The sequence below is a fragment of the Myxocyprinus asiaticus genome, chromosome 15, assembly GCF_019703515.2.
Source record: "Myxocyprinus asiaticus isolate MX2 ecotype Aquarium Trade chromosome 15, UBuf_Myxa_2, whole genome shotgun sequence".
NCBI lineage: Eukaryota > Metazoa > Chordata > Actinopteri > Cypriniformes > Catostomidae > Myxocyprinus > Myxocyprinus asiaticus.
The window spans coordinates 29,530,527-29,553,226 of record NC_059358.1 but is presented as its reverse complement, the minus strand read 5'-3'; the positions used below and the strand labels follow the sequence as shown (position 1 = coordinate 29,553,226).

Below are 22,700 nucleotides of genomic sequence, written 5' to 3'. Positions count from 1 at the left end.
GATGTAAATTTCCACAGATCTGAGCAGGGTGGGAATTATGGAAGTGACATGGGTTGGCATGTCTGCATGTCTCACCACACCCATGGAGCTTTATGAGGAGACGTTAAATATATCACCAGACAAATTGCTTAATTAAGGGTTCCCACAGGAAAACTGTATTGCTCAGACGTTGCTCTTTCATCACTACGAAGACTTAATGGAGTTCTCAGCTATGTTTCATTTAACTATCAACTTTGAACTTTGACTATAATTACTTAGGAGAAATAAAAAGAGACAATAACATACAATAAGAGTAAAGAGCTCTTAAATTAATGGGGAAAGCATAGCTCAGATAAACTGGTTTCCTCTGAAACTCTAGAAAATACATATCAATGGACCTTTTTAGGAGAAACATCTGAGAAGCAGGAGACTAAGACCCCATTTCCACCTGGTATTAAGATGCATTTTTGGTGATCCGATCACATGTGGTCAGCACTAAATACTGGTCTAAACAGGGTCTAAAATGTTTTGTGATCGGAAAACCACATATGAATGTGGTCAAAAATGCATGTGAACGCATCACATTTGAGGTGTAAACGCTAATCCATCCTGTATGCATCCCGGACAGCAGTGAAGCAGCACCACCCCTCAGCTGTCAATCAACCTCTGCGCTAAAACAAGAGTTTAAATTTTGCCGGTTACGAGTGGTTTAAAAGGAAATAACCGTCTGATCTGAAAATTTAAAAAAGCAAGTACACACAAGCATGAGAGATTCACAGATCTTCTTCATTGTGTCTGAAATCAACATGCAGGGACACAAATGAGAAACACGAACATCTGCAGCTCAGGTTAATACAGGTAATCCACTAAAATAACAGACCATTCTGTTCGAAATTTTGCTTTAGTGCTTAGATTAAATTTCAGCTGCATCTGGGAGAAATAGCGCACCATTTTTTTCATGCTTTCTTTCACTTTTCTGACTTTGTTGCACTTTAATATCATGCAGTAATACACTGACATAGTGATTGATGTATGTCATCATGAAACAAAGTCCCTCCCCTCCAAATCTGATCACAAGTTGTCACAGGAGATGCATTTAAGCAACCAGGTGTAAACAGCGATGTGTCTCGCCTGACCATATGTGTTCGGATCACCAGAGACGCGTCTTAATACCAGGTTTAACCGGGGCCAATGTGAAGGTGCATGAAGCATCAAATGTGTCTATTAATTTATAGCATCAAGGTAAATACTGTGCTAAGATAATACAATAGAATCCCAAAAAGAACAATCAAGACATCATCTCATGTATTCAAGGGATAGGTCACCCAGAAATGAAAATTCTGTCATCCTTTACGCACCTTCACGTCATTCCAAACCTGAAACTTCAAACCAAAAATGTCTCTCTCATGCACTCAAAACACACTACAATTTTCACTGAAAAAGGATTTCAATTTCAGGTTGTTTCTGACCAAATCCTATCGTATGTCTTCAGAAGACTTGGAATATGACGCACGAGTCGCATGGACAACTTTTATGATACTTTTGGGTATTTGTTTAAGCTTTAAATTGAGGCACTATCAACTGCCAGTGTTTTGAAAAGAAAGACCGGAATATTCAATAAAGGTTTGGAATGACATGAGGTATAAGTAAATTCTGACATAATTTTCATCTTTGGGTGATCTATTCCTTTAAAACAGTGGTTCTAGTAAGTCTCGATTAGTGGCCGACCGATATATCGCAGAGGCAGATAATTCGGCCAATTTTCAGACTTTTTTATTTATCGGCATCAACCGCAATATTTTCCTGTTTAGAGGATTTTTTTCTTGAGGGTGCCGAAAATCGTCTGCTTGCATGTGAAGCAACAGAGACATGTAAACGACCAGTCACAGTTCTGTTTGTTGTTACGTGCATCGTGTTACTACAATAATAGACCGGTGTGCAACACAGTGTCATTTAAATGGTCCACATATCAGAGCCGCAGTAGACAGGTTTGAGCTTATTATGTTAAAGTGCTCGCCTGTTTCATTCTCCCTCTCTCTCCTCAACAGTTCCATGTAACTTTTAACTGTCTTGTCTAATGATAAAAAGGCAAATATCAATAAAAATATTTTATCATATATACCATCTGTTAATATACACATATCTTGTTTAAACAGATGTAATAAACCAACCTCACACAACTTGAGCAGATCCAGTGTCCTGTGGAGCGCTCATTTATTTACCTATAAAGCACATATTCTAATAGCCTCTCCTCAGCAATTATCTGTCACTTTTAACTTTCTTTTCTAAAGATAAAAGGCAAATATCAACAAAACTTCTATTATATACCATTTGCAAATATGAAGATATTTCGTTTAAACAGATGTAATTCACAAACATCATGAAAATCCAGCGGGAGGCTATTTCCAGCCATGACAGTGCAGCTCCTATCTACTTGAATGGGGAAAGACCGAAATCTCCAAAACAGCTGGTCAAGATTACGACCAAAGAACATATTTCAAATCAGCACTAAAATCTGACAACACTGGTATCATAAACCTCATATTATGCACATTTTATTTTTTAGTTTGGCTTGGAATCAATTTTCCAAGCTTTTATAGCTAATGCGCATGTACGTTCTCGAGTTGATTGACAGGCGATGTCTGTATCTAAAAGGTGATTGGCTCTTTTTCCTTTAAGGTGGGACTTCCTATCTAAATCCATTGACCGCTGGGTGCAGTTGGGCATTCTAATTTCTCCCATTCATTTTAATAAAAATGGCCCATCTCTGCTAAACAGTCTCTGGTGCAACTTCAAGGTAAAAGTGTTTCACGTGTGCTATAAGTAAATGTCTTACTCACTATGCACTGTATGTACAATTGGTTTGATTCTGTATTTTTTGAGAAAATGCGATTGCTAATGTGGACATGTCATCCATGGTTGCTGGACTACTGTGTGTACTGTTATTTCCTTCTTCCTTATATATTTTATCAATTTTATGTTTCTGTTATTTACTATATTAATTTGTGTGATATATCGGCATTGTACCGGACTATCGGCCACCCAGCTCTCTGGATATCGGCATCGGCCATTTAAAAACCCATATCGGTGGACCACTAGTCTTGATGTATGATAATAAAATGCAACTCATCAGATTTTTTTCAACTCATCAATTTTGCATAGTAAGGATAGCAAATTTGGACATAGTTCAGATAGCAATATAAATTCTCAACTTTTTAAAGGGAGGAGAAAACATTCAATTCCAAACTTTCCATTGTTGACATCAAAGTTCACTCAGACAGTATTTTGGTGCAAACTCATCTGTCTTTTGGTAGAAGCTAGCCGAATTAAGCAGATGCCAACATTGACAGGTTGCATGACACACTCTCATCCTCAAAAATAGTAAATGTTTGATTTTAAAGACATTTTTTGTTTACTTTTGTGCATTTAACAATATTGGGACTGGGCTGTGTCGCAACTTGATGCCGAAAATTCTGGGTCCTAAATCACAACCAGGATCCACACCCAAAACCAGAACCACACAACAGCCCAATGTGCCAGAGCAAAATGCCAACTGTAAACCATCAAAGACAGAAAAGCCCATTTGTTGAAGACATCAATTACCTTGAGCAGAAACAGGGGCGAGAAACTGAATCAGAGCCAGAGAGATAAGCGGACACCACAGCTTAATCCTCGATCCTGACACCTGCATCCTTACAGCCATGAGATTGATGCCTCCTCTGCACCTACACAGAGAGAAACAGACATTGGGGGAATTCACTGAAGCTGTGTGGCCTCAAGGGGATTTCAGGACAGAGAGAGGGAGGGGGCAGGAGGAGCAAGATTCTGGGGGTCAAGAACAGTACAGACTTTGTTGAATTTTGATGGACAGCCAGTAAGATGTGCTTCTTGAGGACCACTGTTGTTCCTGAGAACAAGCAGGCCTCTATGGCTCCTGTCATTTATCTTGGATAAGAAGACTGAAGATGTGTTTAGAGAGGAAGCCGCCCAGGCTTGTTCAAGAGGGCACCCCCACTTAACTTAAACAGTGGTCTAAATTAGGGTCAAGTCAGTTTTCTTTACATCTTTACAAATGGGTTATTCCACTATATTGTCTTTTTTTTTTTTTCACAAACATACTGTATATGATGCCTGTTCTGCAATTTCATGAGGAAATCCTTTCAAATTAATAGCAGGTGCATATCACTGGTAATGGTTCTTCACGCATGTTTATTTATTTTATTTATACACCATTTCTGTAGCTAAACTGGGATAAATACGCAGGCTATTAAGGAACCTGATCCTTTGATTTCCTTTAAGTTCTGTATTTATTCTCCAGCAAAAGCCTCAAACAAAAATCCACAATGCTGATGAATTCATTTGCAAGTCTGACTTTGTCTCGCGCTCTGTTTCAGTCACCTGCAGAATCTGCCACCTAAAGTCCTGAAATAAACATCAAACGCTCACCTCTGCTCATTTCTATTCTCAACAGCACAGCACAGTAAAGATGAAACGCGCTTTATTTAAAAACAAGATACATATAGATTTTTTTTCCTGTTTCGGTGCCATCAGATAGGCTACATGCCTAAGTTTTTATTAAAGTTATGTGTCTTTCTGTTTACCTCAGTTGGGGGTATTCTGTACAAACGATAATATCGAAGAACATACAGTAATAATAATAATAATAACAGTCTAATAATAAACACTTCGAACCTTATTGCGTAAGGGATGAATTTTTGAGAGAACCAACAAAGGGTTTATCTGAAAGACTTTAAGATAATTCAAGCAAATGTGTAATATTACAATAACAAATGTGTCAAAACCGGCAAAAATGTCCCTTAACTTCTTTCTTTATTAATTCTCTCAGTCTTGCTTTTAACAAACGCTGATGAGATAATGGAATTAGGTGCGAGCTGGACACATCAAATTGAACGGCAGTCTTACCTTTAACACCAATCGCTTCAAAAAGATCCAATTAAATCCGCCTGATCTCAATGTGATCCAAATTCCCGCGTTTTGTGATAGTCCTTGTCCTCAGACTTCACTTGCTTTATAGCTTCAGTCCGACAGCTCAGCGCGCTCTCCGTGTGGGTGTTCCGTCCGTCGTTACTCGCCAGTTCTTTGAGCTCTTCAGTCCTGCACCTCATTACATCCTTTAGTCTGGAGTCTGAGAGGGGTGGGGGACCTTCACGCTACCAATTACAGTCACGAAGAGCGAATCTCGCGACCATCAAGAGCTCTTCTCAAACACTTGATCCTGCTTAGTCAGCGCTGGGAGGAAAAGCGATTGTGTCATGCAAGAGGACTAAACTGTCATTTAAATCCATTTTCACCAGGATGATTAAATGTGACTGTCATGTCTTTGTCTAATTATATTATAATGAGGCAAAATAATCGATTCAGCCTGTCAGTAGTTTGAAAATGAAGGAGTCTTCAGATCTAACACATTATGCTTTTTCATTCTGTCCTCTTTTCAGTAGTGTTTGACTGTGATCACAATACATTTGTTTAGTGTTTTGTTTTGTTTTTTGTTTTGTTTTGTGTTTTGTGTTTTTTTTGTGTGTGTGTGTTTAGTTTTTTGTTTTGTTTAGTGTTTTGTGTTTAGTTTAGTTTTTTGTTTTGTTTAGTGTTTTGTGTTTAGTTTAGTTTTTTGTTTTGTTTAGTGTTTTGTGTTTAGTTTAGTTTTTTGTTTTGTTTAGTGTTTTGTGTTTAGTTTAGTTTTTTGTTTTGTTTAGTGTTTTGTGTTTAGTTTAGTTTTTTGTTTTGTGTTTTTTGTTTTGTTTAGTTTAGTTTTTTGTTTTTGTTTTGTTTTGTGTTTTGTTTTTTTTATTTTGTTTTTCTTTTTGTTTTGTTTTTTTGTTTTGTTTTGTCTTCTATCCTAACACAATGAGCACTCAGCATTGTAAAAGAAAAAAAATCTTATGTCAAGGTAACATAAAAAAAGTGCGTCATGTGATAAAAATGTAAATTAACTTTTTTTTCCAAGTATACACATATTGTTTAATATGATTGTATCAACCTGAATACATTAGGTTACACCAAGTAATTTTAAGGGTAAGGTGAGTTAAAAAGAGCTCTTTATGTTAATTACTGCACATTTTTAATTTTTACAGGGAGGAAGATTATTTCTGTTTCACCAGGATGATTGATGATTATGTTGACTGCTTTGACACTGTCTCATTATATCATTATAAGACAATCATATAAAAGTAATCGATTCAACCAATCCAGTAGTTTGAATATGAAGGAGACTAAACATTTATCAATATCAACAACATTATGCATTCCATTCTCTTTTCAATACATTGTTTGTATTGAAAAGAGAATATGTTTGTTTTTAGTTCAGTTCAGTTTAGTTTTGTATTGTCTTGTAAATGAAATTTTTTTATGGTAAAAATATTTAATTTGATTGTATCAACATGAATACATTAGGTTACATCAAGAAAAGTAATTTTAAGGGCCACATGAGATAGAAATAGCTCCTCATGTTAACAGCTACATTTTTACTTTTCACAGTGAGGAAGAATTCTATTCTAAACACTGTTTGGAAGAACTGTACATTTCCATTCCTCCTGTAACACCTGCACCCTCTTATTTCAGTTCAGTTGAAGTTGAACAGGTTATCAGAAGAACCAGCACAAAGCTATCTGAATGTACACAATATGATCTGATGGGGGGAGATGTGAAAGACATATGTGAGATTGTGTTTGAGATGTTTGCTACTGTGTGCAGGTTGCTTGTTGGGCAGAATCCTGAAAGCAGTGTTATTTTGTGAAGCTTTCAGCACTAGTCACCAGTAAACCTACAGCTCCATAGTGCAGGGAATGCACCAATTTCCACTTATCACCAAAGACGAGTAAGGATACTAAACAGTCTTGTCCAGTGTTTCCCAGATTAATTTAAACAGGTACTAATTTTACACTTTGGTCTCACCTGATATGTATTGGTGATATAAAAATCCAGAAGAAAAAACAGATGTGTGACCACATTCTAGTAAACCACATTCCAGCCCACCGCATGTTTGTGAAGATGTACGAATATTTTAAAATTGTTTTTCAAGATTTGATTGCCATAAGCGATCACATCGATAGCACTTCCCATAAGACGACAGATTTGCACTCTGAATGAACTTCTTCATTTGCATGACACATCTGATAAGTAAATGTGTTAAAGAGTTGATCAAGCATTCATGAAACTTCCACATATCCTCTGCCATGTTTCTTGTTTCTGCACTCTGTTGACTTCAGTACAGACATGACTGCTGAATATAAATTCACAGCCAATAATAATAGACAACCATTAATAAAATGTTTGATGCAAGCATGAAGTGTTTCACACTTCCTTGAATCTCTTTCATAATGTACTTTTGTTTATTGCCGATCATTATAGTTCAGGAATGTGAAATGTACAGTATATGGATAGCCATTGTGTAAATGTGGATCATGAAAATGTACACATTTCAGACAAGGCCTTCGCATTTGTTTCTATAGTCTTAATTGCAAACACATCCTTCAAAAGAATAAGGACATTTTGATCTTGAAGGTAAGAGATCTCATAGACTTTTCAAAAACTTAAGCTCTTCAAAGTTTACTGCAGATGAATGGCTCACTGAAAACAGCACAGCTTGCAATGTATATAGCATTTATCAACATTAATTTACAGTCAATATGGAACTGTGACGGTGACACCTGGATGCTGAGATGTAGTAAGAAGTAGGCTCTTTAACTCTGAATGGTCTATTCCCAAATGACAAGACCAAGCGTAATGAGGCATTGTGGGCTAATCAGTGGGTTCATTCAGCAGACTCCAAAGGAACCTTCTATTTCTCAGCGACTTCTTCTAATTAACCATGGGAAACAGCAAAAGAGGATGGCATGGAGGAGTCTGCAAGACCCTGGGGATACAGGAAAGAGCAGTTCATTCAGACAAGCAGATGCACACATACAGAGGTCCCAAAAAGTATTTGGACATTTAAGTCACTCTTGAAAAGGCCTGGAAGTCACTGCACTAGATATAAAATATCAAAACAATTGGCATCTAAAAAATTATGCTAGACCTTTTCTCAAACCTCTGTGATTTTTGTAATTATTTTTTACTAACTGGGGTCAAAGTAATTTTCGGTGGATGAATAAGGTCAGTTCCCATCAAGTTCACACAAGTGTCTTATAGCAGAAAAGCCATAGTTCATCACATTAACTATAGACATGTTAAACTTTTACAGCCAGAGAGTGTCCAAATAGTTTTTGTACATGATATATCAAATGTTTTATCATTTTAAACACCTTACAAACCTTTGTGAAATATCATACTTGAAAAATGTTTGTTCTACTGTATACTGTATTTATATATATTGTTATATAATCTAAAGACATTTTGGGATCATGGTACATTAACTAGATAACTTTGGATAAAAGGCTATTTGTATACATTGTACTGTAAAGATGCACAAGGTTGAGCAAAGTATCTTCCCATTCAGATGGTCACGCTTCTCTTAGACAGAGCAAAGATGTGCTTTATGAACACAGGTGCAAAAGAATGCAGATTGCAAACATTCTCAGTGTTTGTTGAGGTCACAGCCGTGGCACAGACTGATCCAATGGATAATGATTTTTGAAATTTCAGCCTGTTCATCTTACTCAAATAAAGATTTTTAGAAGAATATCTCAGCTCTTTTGGTCTATACAATGAAAGTGAATGGGTGCCAAAATTTTGAAGCTCAAACAAATCACATAAGTAAGCATAAAAGTAATCCATAAGACTTGAGTGGTTAAATCGATGTCTTCAGAAGCAATATGATAGGTGTGGGTGAGAAACAGATCACTTTCACATTCTTCTTCTTGTGATTCACATTCTTCATGCATACTGCCCCCTACTTGGCAGGGAGAATAAATTCTTGCAAAAAAAAGATACTTAAATATTGATCTGTTTCTCACCCACACCTATCAATAACACTTCTGAAGATATTGATTAAAAAACTGTAGTTGCATGAGTTAGTTTTATGATACCTTTATGTGCTTTTTGGAGTGTCAAAATTTTGGCACCCATTCACTTGCATTGTATGGACCTTTAGAGCTGAAATATTCTTCTAAAAATCATAACTTGTGTTCTGCAGAAGAAAGAAAGTCATACACATCTGGGATGGCATGAGGGTGAGTAAATGATAAGAGATTTTTCATTTTGGGGTGAACTATCCCTTTAAGTAACTGTTTTGATGCATACAGTAAATATGCAAGGTTTATTTAAGTTGGTCATCCCTTATCAACCTGGTAAGGACATAAGTGATAATGTAAGAAGATGGCTTTGCATATTCATGTAAATCTGGCTGGTTGCCAGATTATTTTGAGAGGCATGAAGGGGCAGACGAGTCATGCCCTTGTTAGACATATTTTTAATATTTGGTGATCCTTTTATCTCACTGCATTTCACCCATGAGGTGGTTTCACAAAAGCTTCATCATTAACACAAAAGGTTATGTTTTCCACTGAAGGGTAATCAGTGTGCATAGCATAGCAAAGCAATTGCTGGCCAGTGATATCTTGCAAAACCCTGCCAGAACAATGTTCTGTGCTTATAAAAGTGCAAGGGGTATGTGGTCTGTCATCTCCTGAGCTTTGATGTCTAATTATTATTACAATACATTGGCTAAACATACCGACCTGAAACCATCTTTGCAAGATTATGCAACTTTTTGTAATGTTTCCTTCAGTGAAGCCTTTGGTAACTTTAAAAAGACATGTTGAGAGAGAAGGGTGCTCTGTGCAATATATTGGAAACATTTTGGTCAGAAATAAATCCATGTTAGAGAACCGTGGTGTGAGGGATTATAAGAGAAGGAGCAGTGGGCATCTGATAAGATTCATCCATCAGCTGTCACTGAACTGTATGGCCTACTGAACTTAAAAAAATCATCCAGACTCCCTTCCTCTCCCACTTCTGTGAAACAGGCATGGGAGCATTGCTTTAGGAGATAAAAATGTTTCTAGTTTACTTTCGGAGACAGATGTGGCTGCTCTTGAGCAGTTTTTTTTTTTTTTTACCCCATTGGCAAATTGTTTATATTGTTTTATATGTAAACCTCATCAAATTATAATAGATTTATGCTTAAAAAAAAATATGCCAGTAGGATTGAAAAAAAAAAGAGCTAAACTTAATTCAAAATACAGTATATTTTCTGAAAATTATTTTCTGTCTTAAAATCTCTTGTGCAGTTTTGATCTCAAGTACTGTAATTATATTTTGATTTAAGGATGTTTAGATATTTTTATTGGAAAACAAGATCAAAATTCTGAGTAAGAAAATTATTTATTTCATGCAATGAATTGCTACAATTTAGTGATGTAAAGTTTGTTACACTTCAGTTCTTATGCACACAGTTTATTTTCACCTAATGTATTCAATTCATTTTCAACATTCAAATTTTTATACCTGTTCTATTCACATCTTGTGAGTCTTGCCGTTCTGGTCTTGTCTGGTTTGACTGAAATGAATGAAGAACATGAATGGGAAGAAAAGGAACTCCTCAACACAAAAGAGAAAAAAAGAGAGACCAGAATCACTTATGAAACCCAGGTAACAGGCACAATGGGGGAGGGTTGTTTTAAGTCTAAGGTTAAAAGTCTGTTTGTCTGCTCTAACATCATTTAGTGTGCAGGGAATTGCCCAATATTCTCCTTTGCTTTTAAAGACCACCTTCAAATACTCACATTTCACTTAGTCTACTCCTACATCCAGCACAGGTTTTGTAAGCTATGCTAAGCTATGTGGGGAAACAATAAATAAATAAATAAATAAATAAATATGGGGAAATTAGTGCCATTCTATAGTACAAACAACATAAAAAGAGTAACACATTGAAACAGACAAGCACATTAAAAGAAACTGAAAAGCTGCATTGCCTCAGTAGGAAGCATTTATGTAGGCAATTAAAAATGTGAAGAATTTAACCTTGTGTTAACAAAAAAGATTACACAAATGGACGGATGTTTAAAGAAATGTTTGTGATGTCTGCTACAGATCATTTCTTAACTTTTATTAGTGGAGAACATGACATTGAGGTGAAAGTGAAAGAGGCAAAGTGTAACACTGCCCTCTTGTGATAGGACAAAGAAACTGCACTTATTGTGGATAATTTTTAGGTCTATTGTGTGACTCAAAATGACCTTGTTGTGGCCGCAAGTGTTGGTGACAGGGGCATCGCTAGAACCCTTTTTACAGGGGCATGAGCCGGAGTAAAGTTATGCTGTGCCACAGTAAAAGTTTCGTGATAAATCCTTGTCTGAGGATGAGCGAGATTCCCATTTAGCAATCTGGGAAATGTTTTCTATTCATTGGATTTTATTTTTAACATGATTTAAATCGTTTAAAACATAAAGGCTGATTGTGACATTAGTTCAAAAGAACATTTTCTCAGCAGTGACCTAAGCCTTTTTTAAAGCTGCTTTGAAGCTAGGCAAGGCAAGGCAAGTGTATTTATATAGCACATTTCATACACAATGGCATTTCAAAGTGCTTTACATATACATTTTAAAGAAAATACAAAATACATAAAAAAATAAATAAAATAAAAACCAATTAAGAACATGAAATAAAAATAAAAATACACGCATTGAGAAAAAGTTATAAAAAAATAAAATAAAAAGAATAAAATAGCATAAAAATCAGGAGAACGGGTATTAAGAGCACGACTTAAGTGAATTGTTTAAAGCAGAGAACATGAAATGATCCAAATCATTACTGAATTTCTTTTCATTTAATTTTAGTCTCAAAGGCAGATCTCAGTGTACCCATGATCAACCAATGCCTACACCGTGTATATAAAACAAAAAAAATAAAAATAAAGAAAAATGAATATCTAATCTGAACTAAAATAATCTGCTATCTATCTTTTCCTAAACTCGGGGCGCCCTTGTCTGAGTGGAGACACCAAGAGAGACAAGGTTTTCCCATTCAAAGTCTGCAGACTATTAATTTCCTTCTGCGGATGTCTCCGATGTCACAAGGACATCCTCACATTCTAATCAAGATACCACTACATCCGTGTGTGATATCTAGCCACTGCTAGATTCTTAATAAAGGCTCCAAGTGAGGACTAGAACCTGAGCGTGAACTGTCAGAACCACTCCTTCCCACTCTCGGTACAGAGTGCGGGGTGTCTTAGGCCTCTTTTATTCAGGTACTAACAGCAGCGCCTCACTCAATCTCTCCACCAGACAGTCCCTAACAATAATAAAATCTACCTATCTTATTTTTGTTGGTTGATCAAGTTTACGCCGATAAAATTGCCGGCATTCTTCCAGCATAAGCTGTAGGGGGCGACAGCTTGGTCCTCAATATGGATATTGAGGAATAAAAACTCACAGTCAGGTTTTGCAATAATCAAATGAAAGAGAGTTTACTGATTGTTCTCTGTAGGTTCAATAGGCATCACAAGTCGATGATATACAAAATAATTAAAATGAAAGAAAGACAAAAGCAAAATGATTCAGTGAAATCAATAAGTGCAGCACAATGTTCAGTCAGAAAATGCACAGTTAAACAGATGTGTTTTTAGTCTGGATTTAATTATGGCTACTGTTGGGGCACATCTAACCTCTTCTGGAAGCTGGTTCCAGCTGCGGGTGGCATAATAGCTAAACGCTGTCTCACCTTGTTTTGAGTGAACCCCTGTATGTCTAACTGACTTGATCCTAATGATCTGAGAGGTTTGTTAGGTTTATATTGAACAAGCATATCTGAAATGTATTTAGGTCCTAGACTATTGAGCAATTTATAAAAGAGTAATTGTACTTTAAAATCAATTCTAAATGTAACTGAAAGCTAGTGTAAAGACCTGAGGACTGGAGTAATATCCTCAGATTGTTTGGTTTGGGTGAGAATCCTGGCAGTGGTATTCTGAATGAGCTGCAGGTGTCTAATGGTCTTTTTGGGAAGGCCGGTTAGGAGTCCATTGCAGTAGTCTACACTACTGGTAATGAATGCATGAACAAGTTTCTCTATGTCTTGACTAGATACAAAACATCTAATTCTGGCTATATTTTTTAGATGATAGTAAGCTGATTTAGTTATTGCTTTGATGTGACTACTGAAACTAAGGTCTGAATCCAAAATGACACCAAGATTTCTTACTTGATTTTTTGTCAATAGGCCCTTGGAGTCAAGGTATGTATTAACCTTTGGAATTTTGCCTTTGTTGCCAAATTCAATGACCTGTGTCTTGTCATTGTTTAACTGAAGGACGTTTTGGCGCATCTAACTGTTAATTTCATCAATGCACTGGCACAGAGAGTCTATGGGGCTGTAGTCATTTGGCGATAGGACTAGATAGATCTGGGTATCATCTGCATAGCTATGGTATGCAATTTTTTCTTTTTCATAATTTGGCCTAGTGGGAGCATTTAAAAGTTGAACAGGAGCAGAGCCTTGTGGGACTCCGCACGTCATGGATATCCACTCAGATTCATAGTTGCCTATGTTCACATAGTAACCCCTACCTTCTAGAAATGACGTGAACCAGCTGAGGACCGTCCCAGAGAGCCCTATGCTTTATATGTTGTAAAACGTGCTATACGACTAAAAATACTGCTCTTATTTCTTTTTGCGAAAACACATTGAGCATGGTCGGAATCTCAATGACTAACAGATCTCAGATATATAATATTGTGCAAACTAGTTTATCCAAAAAACTTAATCCACCTGAGCTGGTTATGATGATGTTGTGTTGTGTCATGGTCTCATGCAAGGGTGTAGATTTGGCTTGAATATTGGGGGGGGGGGTTGCAGCGTGAAGCATCTACATGTTTTCATTGATCATGATATAAATATTGGAGGGGTTGTACTTGCTTGTTTTGATGATTGGGGTAAATGAAAATGTTTTCATTTACACTTATTCATTTAGCAGACACTTTTATCCAAAGCAACTTACAAAACGAGGAAGGGCACAACATAAGCGATTTATCTTAAAGAGACAGTACCACAAAAAGTGCTGCATTACAAAGTTTCAATTGCTTGTTTTTAATTACTTTCAACAGAGATTAGAGTGAAACAAGAATTTTTATTTTATTTTATTTTTTATTATTATGAGTGTAGGGTCAAGTACTCTCGAAAAAGTTGAGTCTTAAGTAGTTTTTTTTGAAGACAGAGAGGGAGTCTGCTTTACGGATGGAGTTGACATGGTCATTCCACCATTGAGGTACAGTGAATCCGAAAGTCGGTACCTCTTTGTGTTGGTACCACAAGGTGCCACACATTTGCAGACTGTAGGCTTCTGGTGGGAACAATGATCTGCAGAAATTATTTTAGGTGAGCTGGAGCAGACCCGGTGACTGTTCTGTATGCCAGCATTAGAAACTTGAACTTGATACGTGCAGCAACCACCAGTCAGTGTAGAGAGACATGAGAGGTGTAACATGCGCTCTCTTGCGTTTGTTGAAGACCAAACGTGCTGCTGCATTCTGGATCATTTGCAGAAGCCTAATTGCACATGCAGAAAGGCTGGCTAAAAGAGCATGAATGTAGTCCAATCTAGATATGACAAGCGACTGAACAAGGAGTTGTGTAGCATGTTCAGAGAGGAAGGGTTTTATTTTCCTGATATTATAGAGTGAAAATTCTACATGATCGGGCCGTTTTTGAGATGTGATCGGTGAAGCTTAGTTGGTTGTCCATGGTTACCCCTAGGTTTCTGACCGTTTTGGATGGTGTTATTGTAGATGAACCCAGCTGAACAGGAATGTTGTGCTCAGTCAATATTGTGCAGTTGGTCAAAGCTGACAATATAGAGGACATGATCTACATGAATCAGACTGTACAATAGATTCACTTACAAGACTGAAGATTTTGCTCACCAATAGATGATGTAGTTAAGGAGTTTAATAATCTAAATAAACAAAAGGCACAACCCTTACAATAGGGAGTGATTTTGTCACATAACCTGAGAGAAAACTTCCAAAGCTACAATAAACATTAAATGTGTCTAACTTTGGGAAATAATTTTGTCAAAATTATTCCTCATAAATAAATAACAATCAACAAGAGTGTTCAAAATATATTACTAATAAACTTAAAGGAATCGTTTACCCAAAAATGAAAATTCTCTCATCATTTACTTACCACAGATTTGTTTGACTTCTTTCTTCTGCAGAACACAAATGAAGATTTTTAGAAGAATATCTCAGCTCTGTAGGTCCATACAATGCAATTTAAAGGGTACCAGAACTTTAAAGCTCCAGAATGCACACAAAAGCAGCATAAAAGTAATCCATATGACTCCAGCGGTTAAATCCATATCTTCAGAAGTGATATGATAAGAGTGGGTGAGAAACAGGACAATAGTTAAGTCCTTTTTTACTTTCAATCTCCACTTTCACTTTCACTGTCACATTCTACTTTTGTTTTTGGCGATTTGCATTCTTTGTGCATATCGCCACCTACTGGAACGGGAGGAGAATAATAATTATTACTTTTTTATAGTAAAAAAAGGACTTAAATATTCTGTTTCTCAACCTCACCTATCATACTGCTTCTGAAGACATTGTTTAAACCACTGGAGTCTTATGGATTACTTTTATGCTGCCTTTATGTGCTTTTGGAGCTTCAAAAGTTTGGTACCCATTCACTTTGTGAGGACCTATTCTTCTAAAAATCATTGTTTGTGTTCAGCAGATGAAAGAAAATCATACACATCTGGGATAGCTTGAGGGTGAGTAAATGATGAAAGAACTTTCATTTATGGGTGAACTATTCCTTTAATAGATCATTTCCCATTAACAACTATACAGTTAAGGAAGGAAGAATTATGTCATTTAAAGACATGCATAATGTGCATCTGTGGCTCTGCTGGTAGAGCATGGCACTAGCAATGCCAAAATCATGGGTTCAATTCCCAGGGGACACATAAACTAATAAAATGTATGGATTGAATGCACTGTTGCTTTGGATAAAAGTGTCTGCCAAATGTAAAGAAAGTTTTGAGGGAAAGGATGTTGTTAACTTAAACATAATGACTACTTGCACTAGGTGTAAATAGCACCTGCCACACAGCGTTTCTATTTGCACTCAAATAGTCTGGTGGAAATGCAGAAATTAAAAACAAACTGCAGCCTGAAGTGTTGCTGCAATGGTTTAGCATGTGGATGTACTTTTTTGCGTGCGGAAGGACCTGAGTTCGATTCCCACTTTGCAGTGGCTTAACTTGGATCTTATGGGTCTCAGTGCAAAGAACCTGTCGGCAGGGGCGGATTTATGATTTCTGAGGCCCCAAGCAACCAACCAACCCGGGGCCCCATTTTGAAAAATTTGCTTAAAAATTTAAATTTTAAATTTATTTTAAATCATAATGTTAAATTAATGCTATCAGCCGTTGCAGCCAAGTACATTCAAAATGTTTAATTAAATAAAAATCTTGTTAAAGATAATTAATACAGTTTTTCCACAATACAGTAATAAAAAAAGCGATATTTACCTACATATATTTTTTACAAAACATTTTTTTACCAAATTTTTTTTTTTTTTTTTTTTTTTGGTGAACAGGGGTACAAAACTACTTCACCCAGTAACATTTTGGAATTCCGTTGTTACAGTATATATATTAATATTATAACCCAACAATTATTTATTTTTGTCCAGATTGTCATTATAATATGATACAGTAATATTATTATTACTTTGAGGATTTGTTGTATACAACAGTAATATATTTTATTATTTACTTTACTTTCACTTAGAGCTTATATTCTGATGCTGCAGTGTATTGTTCACCATGTTGCAAAAGGCTGTATTTTATGTAAGCGTCATAGGCAACATTCGTTACAGTATTGTAACAGTAAACATACAAGGCACGACGGCCCCTCAGAACACTAGAGCAGCAGGGGAAAAAATCTGACATTTATCAAGTGCTGAAACTTTGCATGGTGCAGAATAATCTGGAATAATGTTAAACATTGTAACAGTCCCCTCTTCGCAGCCTGAACTTGTTCAGAACTTTAAATCTTTGTGACACATGTGCTAAAAACAATCTAGACACAGCGCAACGAATGAAACAGAACACAGGTGTCTCGACATGCGTTTTTGAAACCTGAAGTTCTTTTTAACTTGACACAGTGTCTAAAAATATTCCAGAGTAGATGCACGCAAAAATACGTTCAGTGTGAATGGCCCCTCATCCGTTCGCATGTGTCTGTGAGCGAGAGCATGTGGGCAAAACAAGTTGTTGGCCTGAATATTTTTTTCATAAATTACAAACCCAAAGTCCTACTGACCCGAACCCGGTGGCTTCGTGAACCGCGTGTGTACCCAGAACAACATGTCACCCCTCAAGTGGTTTTTGCAGAGCTTTCATACTGGGGTGGGGGGCCCCCGACGTCCGGGGCCCCACGCAATTGCATGGTTTGCATGGTGGTTAAAACCGCTACTGCCTGTCGGGCCCCCACCTTGGGGAGCCTCTGTCGTTTTGCTTTGCCCATCTGGCCCGCAGTAATTTTTATGGTTCCTTTTTGTCGACCATCACGGGCCCCCTCTTACCTTGGGCCCTAGGACAGCTGCCCACCCTGCCCTCCCTGAGGTTACGCCCCTGACACTTTGTCCCACTTTTCCCCATCCTGTTCCCTGTCTCAACTGTTTAATATTTCCTTTAATACTACTTATAATAATAAATACAAATTAATATTAAGTTTGATTGCCTCGCAGTGATTTGGTCACATTGAGGAGTTGAGAGAATGATTTGATCCAGGGAAAATTAACCATGATTTTACTATAATAATATTGTAGTTACCATGTTTTTGGCAGAAGCCGTAGTTTTAATGCAATTAACCATGGTTTTAATCTCAACTCAATTCAACTCAACTCACTTTTATTGTCACTACTCCATTACACAAGTGAAATGATGTGTGAAAATCTTATGTGCGTGGTATAAGTAGTAAGTACACTATACAGAATAACAATGTACAGAATAACAGTGTTAAGAATAACAATATAACAATGTACAGAATAACAATATAACAGTGGACAGAATAAATTTATACAGAATGACAATTAGCAATATAGAGAATAACAATATAACACTATACAGAATAACAATATAACACTACAGAATAACAATACACAGATGTTTACACAGTTTGCATGTTACACAATACACATTACACAATATACAAACTGAACAGTAAGAGGCAATTGCAATGAATTGAATTAAGCACAGTATATAAGCACAGTATACATAGTATACATAACGTGTAGTGATGTTTGGCATATACTATTGTGTTGCAATTAATTCTCAGATGTGCGTGAAGGGGTAGATATTAATAATGATAGATGTGATATATATCTACATATTGAGTCCAGTGAAATTAGTGTTAATGTCCTAGGGTATGGAGTTGTTAGTTACTACAGTAACATGGTGTTAATATAGTAACCATGTTTAATTTTGTAGTTACTATGATTTTACTACAAAATACCATGGTGATACTATGGTTACTGTAATAAAACCATGGTTAATTTTTGTAAGGTAAGTTAGGGTTAGGTTTAGGGATATTGGTTGGTGTAGTGTGTCTGTGGGACTCTAAATAAACAAAATAAACACACTGCTATTTAATTAGGAGTGCAAATAGTGTCTGTTACTATTTGCAGCAGGGTGCAAATAGCATCTAACACTATTTGCATTTAGTGCAAAGAAGATGCTTTTTGTTGCCATTTACCTTAACTGCAAATAGCCTCTGCCTCACTTTAATTCAAAAAGATCCACAATAATAGTAACAGAACAGTAACACAAGACATGATCTTACCTGGAATCAGCACTGAAGATGTTGCTCATCATGATGGTGTTAATGAGCTGTTCGTGGTCTACATTACTGTAACTCAGGAAACATCACTTAAAATGGACAGTGGTGGTGATGTCATGGTTATGTTGTTTTATCATCTGACCATGGCTGCATCTCCCTTTTAGTAGCCTACTATTATAGGGTGACCAGACGTCCCCGTTTTCCAGGGACAGTCCTTGTTTTTGACGGTCTGTCCCTGACTGGAACTGTCCCCGTTTTTACTGTGCATTCAAAACAGTCCGCAAAGTGAAAATACATGCCATGAAAATACATGGCAACAAGGTTAATCATTTGCTGTTTATTTTGACCAAGAGAGAGAGCTGCTCGCTATAGCAGCTTTAAAGGTGCACTCAGCAATTCCTGAGAAACACTGTTGATATTCAAACTCAACTGCCAAAACAAACACATCCCTCCCTTCAGTGCTCCTTTGGAAGCTCCGCCACCCAAATTCATGCACGCTGAAAAGCCTCGCCGATGTTGACATGGCTCCTAGCCCTCGACTTATCATAATCTCCTTGGAGTTTAGAAAGTTCACATCAGCCAGATTTGCTTTTGCTCTTCTAATGAATTTCCCTCTCGCTCTGCCCCCACCCTCCATCCTGTGCACACACAAGTACCAACCCCTGTTGCTGACTGGCTGGAGTAGTGTTGTGTGGATTGGTCCGATCTACTTTGTTTTTGTCCCATTTACAGAGCCAGAGCTCTGTACAAATACTAGATTTTTTTTTTCAGCCCACCCACAGAAAGGACAGCTAGCAGACTGTGAGGAGATATTTGCTTTACTGATTACTTGTTCACGCCATTTTTGCCATTATACTGGACCAGTGAGAAAGCACAACTGAAAAGAATCATCATCATAGTTATCAGCTTCGAGATGAGGCTCATACTAGCTATGTTATAAAGAAGTTATATTGTTATGTATTATATAAAATTAATGCATTTAAAATAAGAACATGACATTAATAACATGGGAAAATAAATGAAATGCATAATAAAGTATCTGCAAAGAACAACATTAAATTTAAGTCAGCACATTACACCATAGAGTACATTGCGCTTTGCTGGGAAAGAAGTGACTGAAAAGAAGCATCATAATGCATAAGAGTTGATCAGAATAAAAGGTATAATTAAGAAAAATAGGTCCATATGAGATAACTGATAGAAACAGTGAAATAGTGTAATAATAATCATAATAATTATACAATATTGCATATCTTTGTGTCATGACTACAAAGTGGAAAATATCCCCAACAATATGAGGCATCTAATAGGGGCAATCAGAAATGGTAGTCAAGTGAGCTCAGTTCTTTTGAAATTCCTCTGCCAGTTTGCCAGCAAGCAAGTTAGCAGCCTACCGTCTTACTTTTAGAAAAGTGCCAGGTAAAGGTGAAGGAAAAGATGAGAAGAGAAGGAATTTTAGAAGTGAGTAAGAAGAGTGATGAAAAGAGTGTGACCAAGGGCAGGTGCCCTGTGCTGTGGAGTCGGCTGCAATAGTTCCTTTATTCAATTATTGTTTATATATGTTTGTTTAGTCATCTACTCACAATGTCATCTACTGCATACAGTGTAGAAAAGAATGAACTCATGTAACAAAAGACAATTCAAAATGACCAACTTTACCTCCATATCAGACTTCCATTGAGACATATTCAACAGTGTATGAAATACCATAGTTCACATTACTACATTCAGTATGGTCAAAATACATAACATTCGAATTGTCCCCCTTTTTTAATTCATAGATAAGAAACGTGAAACTTCAATTACATATTTACCACTGAACTAACAATTTCCCCCTTTTTCATTTCAGAAATCTGGTCACCTTATTTATTCAGATCTCAGTGCTGTCATAGACCATGACATTCTCCTAAACTGGCTTGAAAATTACGTTGGCATTTGTGGACAGACAGGCATTAGCCTGGTTTACGATGACAACACTATGTTAAAGTTCGAAGTTTGTAAATTAATACTTTAGTAAATACATTAGCAAAATGCATTTAACCAACAGGTGGCACTACAGTTAAGCTTAATAGTTCAGTCAACAACATTACGTCATCCCTGTACACAAAGTTCACGTGGGTAGATACATTTTGCGGTTGTTTCCTCTATGAACTGCTAAATGTGTCTGATACAGATTGATATATGATAATATATAAAAACACTGAAGATCTATGTCAGGGGTTATAATTACCATATCTGGATATCATTAGGGACACTAATGTAGCTAATACTACTGCCTTGGTCACAATATAAATATATATATACACTGGCTGCCAAAAGTTTGGAATAATGTACAGACTTAGCTGTTTCGGAAGGAAATTGGTACTTTAAGTCACCAAAGTGGCAAGTGCTACAGGAAGTGTGGGGTGAATTATCACTGGAGTATCTGGACAAACTTGACAGCTAGAATGCCAAGGATCTGCAAAGCTGTCATTGCTGCATGTGGAGGATTTTTTGATGAGCACTCTTTGAAGTAGTTTAAGAAGTTCTGAACCTTTTTGTTTTATTAATTTTTTTAGTGTAATAGTACATTTTCACATTATTAATGTCCTGACTATACATTGTGATCAGTTGAACTGCCGCTCACTGGATGTTTTTTGTTTTTGGCACCATTCGGAGTAAATTTTAGAGACTCTTGTGTGTCAAAATCTCAGGAGATCAGCAGTTACAGAAATACTCAAACCAGCCCATCTGGCACCAACAATCATCCATGCGATTATCTAATCAGCCAATCATGTGGCAGCAGTGCAGTGCATAAAATCATGCAGATATGGGTCAGAAGCTTCAGCTAATGTTCACATCAACCGTCAGAATGGGAAAAAATTTGATCTCAGTGAATTGGACCGTGGCATGATTGTTGGTGTCAGACAGGCTGGTTTGAGTATTTCTGTAACTGCTGATCTCCTGGGATTTTCACACACAACAGTCTCTAGAATTTACTCCGAATGGTGCCAAAAACCAAAAACATCCAGTGAGCGGCAATTCTGTGGACGGAAATGCCTTGTTGATGAGAGAGGTCAACAGGAATGGCCAGAATGGTTCGAACTGACAAAGTCTACAGTAACTCAGATAACCGCTCTGTACAATTGTGGTGAGAAGAATATCATCTCAGAATGCTATTCTGAGATGTGGGTTGGTGCTGTTTTGGTGGCACGAGGGGGACCTACACAACAATAGGCAGGTTTTTTTAACGTTGTGGCTGATCAGTGTGTGTGTGTGTGTGTGTGTGTGTGTGTGTGTGTGTATATATATATATATATATATATATATATATATACACTGTATATGATTGTACCATAGTATTCTTTTAACCTTCCTATTGCATTCAATCTTCTTAACTTCTTAACTGTTCATATACTGTATTTAAACATATATATGTATTTTTGGCATGATAACAGACAAATATAAATGTTATTGTTTATGCCATTTCTTGTTAAATTAAAAAATTAAGAAATTCTTTGACATTTCAAAATGTTAAATAACTACAGCCAAAGCAGTGATACATGTGGACATTTTTTTTTATAAAGCTTTATGACATTTTATTTGAACATAACATTGTTGAATTTATATCAATATATAATGTGAGAATTACAAATAATTTAATTTAACATTTAACTAATAACTGCTAACATCTAAAAAACTAATAACATCAACTGTACATCACAACTATGCAACATCAATACTTCTTTTCAATGTTTAAGAAAACATTGACAAAGATTTTTTTTTTATCTAAACGCAATAGGATGTCATGTCAATCCAACTGCATATGAATATGGTAATTATTTAATAAACAATTTAAAAATACATATACAATTTTTTATAGGAAAGTTCAATGGTATCTCCATAAGATACCATTACTGTACTATTGTAACAGCACAGTATGTTTTGTAAGGAAACAATTAGGAGTTTCATTGCAGGATGCTATAACTT

General features: G+C 36.5%; 1 protein-coding gene across 1 annotated transcript in view; it reads right to left on the bottom strand.

Moving 5' to 3' along the window:
- The window catches only part of LOC127453428 (collagen alpha-1(XIV) chain-like), a 194,505-nt gene extending 189,450 nt beyond the window's left edge, over positions 1 to 5,055 (bottom strand). Inside the window, exons 1-2 of the mRNA XM_051719753.1 lie at positions 4,903 to 5,055; positions 3,583 to 3,704 (exon numbers count right to left, since the gene is read on the bottom strand). Of these exons, the coding sequence (XP_051575713.1) occupies positions 3,583 to 3,682 (100 nt within the window). The 5' untranslated portion in view covers positions 3,683 to 3,704; positions 4,903 to 5,055. The remainder of the gene's footprint in view (positions 1 to 3,582; positions 3,705 to 4,902) is intronic.
- Positions 5,056 to 22,700: the final 17,645 nt, after the last annotated feature.